Below are 7,460 nucleotides of genomic sequence, written 5' to 3'. Positions count from 1 at the left end.
ACGGACTGGATGGATGCTGCTTCAGCACAGCCATGGGAAGGGGGTGGGAATTGTATTATCTGGATAGAGGAAATCAGATCAGAGGGCTTTAAATGGAAATTATTTTCACCAGTACAGATGTCCCCAGGGACCAAATTCAGCTGCTAATACAATTTGGCCAAGAGGAATAAACTATATTGATCTTGAGAGCTCAAATGCTTGCTGAGACAGTCCTTCTAGAGAATTACAGTATTTATTTCCTGCATCACTGTCAGCAAAAGTATAACAGTGATTACAGCCCAGTGACTTTTTGCACACACCAGTTAACTTCACGCTTATCTCTCGCTTCAGTTCATAATTACTCTTTTTTTTTTAATCCCTGATCTGCTATTCTTGTGTCACACAAACATCTTTAATTACACTGTCTTTGGTCACTTCACATCTCAAGTTTTAGCTTTCTGTGACTGTCACAATAAAGCTCATTGTGCAATTGCTCCACAGCCACCCAGCTCTCCCAGGACACTGCTGCTCCCCAGGCTGGCCTGCACACGGTCCTTGCCCATCCCTGCAGTTCAGCAGCCCCAAGAGATACAGCAATATCCTCCCCTATGGCACAGCTAGACTGTGTCCATGAAAGGGGTTTGCATAGCTGTCAGTGAGGTGTTACTATCTCTGGAGAGCAATAAATAAAGCCATTTAGATTTAATTGCATAAGAAACACCAATGTGGGCACCTTTAACATGGTATTAATAATATATATCATGGAACTTTATCACTACAAACCTATTCCAAGGGGATGTACTTGAAGTAAGAAGTTTCAAAATTCTAAGACACTAAGACAGGGTGCTGCACATCCCAAAATATGCATTATAGTTATTTGCTGGCATATTTCCACATCGCTTTACATTCACATCTTACCTCATTTCTCTGAGCCTTCTTTTTCTTATCTACACACTGCCTTTGCCTATTCTGCGGTTTCTCAGTGTCTTCACCTATTCTTTTTCATGTTTATTTGATGTGAGTCTCGACTCCTGATGCAGAGCCTTCTTGCTGGGACACACACTAATGCTCAGCTCACTCCCTCAGACATTATATCTGAAGATAAATTGGGAAATGAAGATGTAGAGCTGTTGGAAGAGGCTGGTTTCCCCAGGCACCAGTTTAGCCTGGATCATTGGATTTACACCAGCACCGCCAACACTGATTTGACTATTAATCCCTGAAGTGCCCTAAGAATTGCAGCATAAATCCAGTGAAGGAGCACTCATATGGCCCTAAAGACCCATAGCGCTTATCCTGGTACTCCATTCATGAAAATTGATCTTCTCATAGTAGCAATGACAACTCAAGGAGTCCATGCTTTGTAAAACCAAGAGATCCACTTGCTCTGGTAAGATATTTAGCTGCCAGGAGGTCTGTGATACAAACCAGCTGCTGTTCATGCTTAATACTCTGCAAACACCAGCCCTTTCTCCTTTACACACAACCAGAGAGATCTACTATTTCATTCCCTGTTGGGTATCACTTTAGTACCTTTGTGCCCCACAGCAGCATCCACAAAATCATCATGTTTCCTATACCCTGCCCCTGTAACTCCCTCCCCAAATATCCTTTACCAAGCAGTGCTTCATTATCTGCTAAGCAAATATTGCTATGTGACAAGAATAAATATTTTCTGTATTTGGAGAAAAATCATGCCTGAGCAGAGAACTGCAGGAGTTGGGACTGGGCTGGCAGGAAAAGGAATTTGCCACGCTGGTTTCAAGACACTTCTGTTTTGTGAGAGCAGGACTTTGTCCTGTCCCAGAAGGAAAGAGGCCCTGATGTGTCAGAGCATGCAAATCTCGCAGCGAGTGGCATCTTCCTATGTCTTGACCTTGATTGCTAGAAACAGGAGGGCTGATTTTAACCCAAGGTCTCATGTTGCTGGGTGTGCAGCTCCAGGACAGACTGACACACTGCTTGCTATGGAGAGAGAGCCGGGCACTCCCTGCAGCGGCAGCCAGGACTGTGCCTGGAGAGGGAGACAGGATGGGACCAGGAAAGAACTTCTCTCATAGCAGGAGAGGTGGGAATGGAGGAACTTTGGTAGGGGCAGAGAGGACCCGTGCCTGCCATGGCTCTGGAGCCTGGGCAGTGGCTGGCTCCAGCACTACACTGGTAAACCTCTGGGATGAGGCAGATCTCCAGAGCAAATGATGTAACAGAAGCGGGAGGTGAGGAGACTGCAGGATGGAAATGTGGAAATTTGTGGAAATGTGTATCCCAGCATCGGTGGTGGGAGTAACTGCAGATGAAGGAGAAGTGAGGACTGGGCTAGGCTGCCATGACGAGTGTCAGACCCTGCTGTTCCTGCGGGAAGGACACGGCCATGTCAGTGCTCCAACACCAGAGCCGGGCACTCTGCGTGTCCGTGACCACATGCTGGATGACCACACAAAATGAGGTGGCCCGCGTAACAGAAGGTATGATTGACATGGCTTTTTAAAAAAACTCCCCCATGATAGTAAATGAAATATCTGTTGCTCAGTGTCCCCCGATTAAGAGAATTTATTAGTACAAGAGTAGTAAATAGCAGCAAACAGCCAATTAAACAGCAGCTCCCCTCACAGCAGCCCGCCAGCTCCCGCGGGCGGCAGCGCCGCCTTGTGGCCAGGTCGGGGAGCACCGCTGTGCGCATGCGCACCTGACTCGTCATCGGTCTGCGCCGGCTGCGCCGCGACACCATGGAGGGTGAGGGGACCGGGGACAGAGGGGAGACCGAGGGACGGGGGAGAGGGATGAGCGGTGGAGGGCGAGGGATGGAGGTGAGGGATGAGAGGGGAGCTGTGGAGGCCGAGGGATGGAGGTGAGGGATGAGAGGGGAGCTGTGGAGGCCGAGGGATGGAGGGTGAGGTAATAGAGAGTGTGCGGTGGAGGGCGAGGGATGGGGGGCGGGCGGTGCAAGGTGAGGGATGGGGGGCGGGCGCCGGTGGGCGATGGAGGATGAGGGATGGGGGGCGGGCGGTGCAGGGTGAGGGATGCGGGGCGGGCGCCGGTGGGCGATGCAGGATGAGGGGTGCGGGGCCGGGGGTGGGTGAGCGCCCGCCCCGGCCGACCCCCGCGCCGCCGCGCCTTGCAGGGCAGCTGTACCGTCGGCTGGCGCCCGAGGAGAGCGGGGAGCTGCGCCTGCAGGTACCGAGCACGCCGTGCCGGGTTTACCTGGCCGTTCCCACTCCTGCACGGCCTCTTAAACCCTATTAGGCACCGACGGGCCGGGGGTGGGTTGGGTCCCCGGGTTCCCCTGTATATCCTGCTCGGAACTCACTATTTCAAACGAAATGCAAAACAAGAGTTTTCCTCCAAAACACGGGTCCGACAGCGGGCCGGGGTGTTCCCGCGCTCGGCACTGCCCGCAGGACCTTCGGCGTGGGGACATCTCCCTCCACTGGCACTGACGGGAAGATCTCCCATTCACACGGAGATTTTGCCGACTTGATGAAACCACCGGTCAGCAGCAAGTTCTATCTTAATTAACACATACTATTTTAGAGCATCCTTTACGTGTCTTTAGCCCCAGGACTCAGAAAAAGCCAAGACCTTTGTGCATGCCTTCCTGAAGCGCAGCATGCCCAAAATGAAAGATGAGGCTATCCAGGACATGCTGACTCGGAAAGCTGTCGTTCTGGAGCATTACCACAAAAAACAGACCAAGCAGAAGAGGAAGAAGACAAAAGGTTTTACTGCCAAGCAGAGGCGAGAGCTGCGTCTGTTTGAAATTGAACCTGAGCAGCAAAGGTAAGGCTTTAAATGTCTTCTTTGTGTAGTAAAGAGGAACTACATCAAAATTGTAAAAGCAGCAGCATGTTGATGTGGATAGAAATCCTCCAGTGTGTAAAGTCAGTCTGAAACACTATTTGTGGCACTTCAGCATGAGAAGAGTTCTCTTGTGTGCATAGGTGAAAGATTCATTTTTCTTGAGCTCATTTTGTGTACCTAGATATGACAAGAAATCAAACCCAGACACAATCCCCTCTGGTTTCAATTTGTAAAGTTGGACTGTGACCAGAAAGTCAAAACTCTGCATAAGGTTCCTTGAATTTATCATGCTGAATGAAGGCCCTGCTTTGCTAACAGAGTAAGCAGGGAGATAAAGGAGTGGGAAAAAAAGGAGAAATCTCTTCAGTCTTAGCCTGATACTCTAAAACACATCTCTGTTTTGGGTTGGAAGAGAAGAGCATGCTTTGTGCTTGTTTTATAAAGTAAACCAGCTGTTTGGAGTGGGTCACCTTGCAGGGTAACTTAAGCTTGTGTAACTTAAAAATGTTAGACTTAACTCTGTGGAAATACAGACTACTTCAGCAATCAACCAATGGACGTTTTTGTAACTAGATTTTGTATAATATTTTATCTTTTATTTTACTGCAGATATGCCATCTTTCTCCCACTCCACGAGCTCTGGAAGCAGTACATCAGAGACCTGTGCCATGGACTCAAACCTGATGCGTACGTGGGCATATTTTAAATTTAGTCTGGGTTTTATGCAGTAAAACTTCTAGTTTTATTGAGTTACTGCTTGAAACACTGTGGCTAACTGATAAGCATATTGGTACTACTTCACAGGATCACAGAATTATCATTATATAATAGTCATGGTCACATTTTGTAAATCTGACAGTTCATTTGATTCTTTTCCCTCCTTTTTGATCCTGTTCTCTTCTTCAAGGCAACCCCATATGATTCAGGGCAAGCTGCTTAAGGCTGATCTCCATGGAGCCATTGTTACAGGTATTTTGTTTGTTTGCTTGTAGAACATTATCTGAAATTCAGGAGATGATGCTGTGCTTATTTTTAAATTCTTTTCAGTGTCATTAACTGTAGAATGACATAGTTGAGATTGTATTTCTCTCCTTAAAAATTCTAATTACTTCACAACTACTCTTCAAAATCATGTTGTTAGTTGCAAAGGTTAACTGTACATTCTACGAGTGATTACTGTAACTACATTATTTCAGAATATTATTTCAGAATATAATTAAATGTTTATGTTTGAAGATGTTTAAAATCACCAGGCAACAGGGGAAGAGCAAGTAAAGGGTGCCTGAAATTTTCTAATACCTACTTCTGTTCTTTCAGTTACAAAATCAAAGTGCCCCTCTTACGTTGGGATAACAGGAATCATTCTACAGGAATTTAAACACATCTTCAAAATTATCACTAAAGAGGACAAATTAAAAGGTATACAAGGCATTCTTTTTCAGTTCTTCAGCCCAATATCTTACCCAAAACACATCTCATTAGACATGAGCAGGTTTTAAAAAGTGTAACACTGAACTGTATGCTCCTGCACAAGGACTAACTTTGGTAATTCGTGGAGGCTTGGGCTATTTTTTATCTCTTGAGAAAGTATAAAAACCTTGAAATGTGCCAAGGCTCAAATCTCCAGGTGAATAACATCCCCTGGTATGTCAGGATATTTCTATAACAGGGACTTACATTAGCACACTTGGTTCAGTTTGTGTCCTTTTGCATTTCAGTTGTTCCCAAACTTAACAACGTGTTTAGCCTGGAGCTTGATGGGTTCATTTCCTACATCTACGGCAGCAAGTTTCTGCTCAGAGCAAGTGAGAGATCTGCAAAAAAATTCAAGTTGAAAGGAACTATTGACCTGTGATTTCATGGAAACTGAGGAGCATTCACAGAAACATCTGTGAAACTGTTTTCCTGCAGATCAAAGAGCAGGGTTTCTGGCAGATGGAAGAAGCAACAGCCATGTAAAATATTTATAAAGCATTTCTTACTGAAAAATGAGCAGTATCTGCTGTCTTTAAGCAGTCTCACTGACTGTTGAAATTGGTTGTGTCTGTTTATTTCTATATAATACTCTTTCTTGAATTAAAGCTATATGATTAATATTAATTACCTGACTTCTGTTTCAGTTTATAAGTGTAAATTTGTACAGTGAAAATTATATTTTTTAACTCTGTAATAAACGTTTTTGTTGCCTTCTGTATAAACTGGGCTTTAGCTGCCTGTTACATGCTTGCAGTGAGCCTGCAGGTGCTGACACTGCTCTTTATAATCATTGTTCCTGGGCCAACATCAGCATCTTGTTTCAGCGGCAGGTTTTACCTTGAGTATCTCCCTGGCTGGGGTTGATACTGTTACAGGTACCAGGTGTGTCCAGTGTTCATGTATATGTGTAATAATGTGTAATCATGCAGCCCTGCATGTGCTCACTGACAGCCTGCAGCTTTCAGGGTAAGTCAGGTACCAATAAACACACGTTGTCATGGCACAGTGCAGGAACAGCACAGCCCATATCAGGGAAGCACTTGAAGCTAGGAATTCACAGGTGGAAGTGACCCCCATTCAATCTTGTGTTTCAATTACCCACAGAATTTCTTTATGAATATTTAACCTCTGTCCAGAGAGCTATTGAGCTTTGTCTGTTCTCAGCCCCTTTTCTATTTTTTACTGTACACTTCATTTTTGATTGCCCAGATTACAATCCCTCATTGCCTGGGCAGGTTTGATGTGTTTGGGAGGTGGAAGTGACCCCTGAATTTAGATTGCTTAACATTTTTCTGTTATAAAAGTGCTTCTATGGTGGCTTTAGGTGTAATTTTCTGGAGCTTTTCATCAATTTCACTATCAAATGAAAGACTTGAACCTAGGAAATTTTTCCCTGTCACCATGCAAGCATTTGTAGCCAACCAGGGTAATTTCTTTAAAGGGAGCACAGCTGTTCCTGACAGAATCACAGCCCAAAGCTGAGTAACTGGACTGGAGGGCAGTCAGAGCTTTCACCTGCACTGGGGGCACACAAGGCAGGAGAGAGCCAGAGCTCATCACCACCTCCAACCCCAGTGCTACACAACACTCACCTGGCCCCCAAAGCTCCCCGTTCCTTCCCAGACCTGTTGCTGGGAGAGGTCACAGGAGAGCTGCACCTCCCTGGCACCTCAGACACAAAGCATCTTCCCCATCCCTGAATGGGTAAACTCACAGTGTGGGCAATTCTGGGGTTCAAGAACAGATCCTTTGGAATCAGGAAATGGAAGCAGTTGGTCTAGAAATCAAAAATCTTTGTTTCAATTCAAGTATTGCCCTTGAGATGGGAAAAGAGTGTTCTGGCCAGGAACAGATATTTTACATGGGGAAATAGTAATTTCACACCCACGAGAACTTTTGTCTGTGAAGTAAGAACAGTATGTGTTAAAGTTGTTAGACTAAAGTTATTATTCTACCTTCCACCCATTACTCCTCTCAACATTCTAAAATTAAAACTCTCAGTTTCCTGTAAGAGGCCAGAAATAAAAAACAAACAAAGCTGGAGAAGCCATAAATCATATCAGAAACTTTCCTTTCACGACAATGACCTAGTTTTAATTTTGCTTATAGCCTTCAGTGTAACATCTAATTAAGACATCTGTTAAATGCCTATAATATTAAATTAATAGGGGGAAGCTAATAGAACTTTATTGGCATAGTCCAGTTAA

General features: G+C 45.1%; 1 protein-coding gene across 1 annotated transcript; it reads left to right on the top strand.

Moving 5' to 3' along the window:
• The first annotated feature begins 2,657 nt into the window (after positions 1-2,657).
• Positions 2,658-5,877, top strand: POP4 (POP4 homolog, ribonuclease P/MRP subunit). The gene is given in 7 exon segments (XM_036390623.1): positions 2,658-2,712; positions 3,101-3,153; positions 3,533-3,756; positions 4,387-4,464; positions 4,685-4,746; positions 5,095-5,196; positions 5,496-5,877. Coding segments are annotated over 7 exon segments (711 nt in total). The 3' UTR covers positions 5,633-5,877.
• Positions 5,878-7,460: the final 1,583 nt, after the last annotated feature.

Source organism: Molothrus ater, chromosome 12, assembly GCF_012460135.2.
Source record: "Molothrus ater isolate BHLD 08-10-18 breed brown headed cowbird chromosome 12, BPBGC_Mater_1.1, whole genome shotgun sequence".
Taxonomy (NCBI): domain Eukaryota; kingdom Metazoa; phylum Chordata; class Aves; order Passeriformes; family Icteridae; genus Molothrus; species Molothrus ater.
This window is presented reverse-complemented; position numbering and strand designations above follow the sequence as displayed.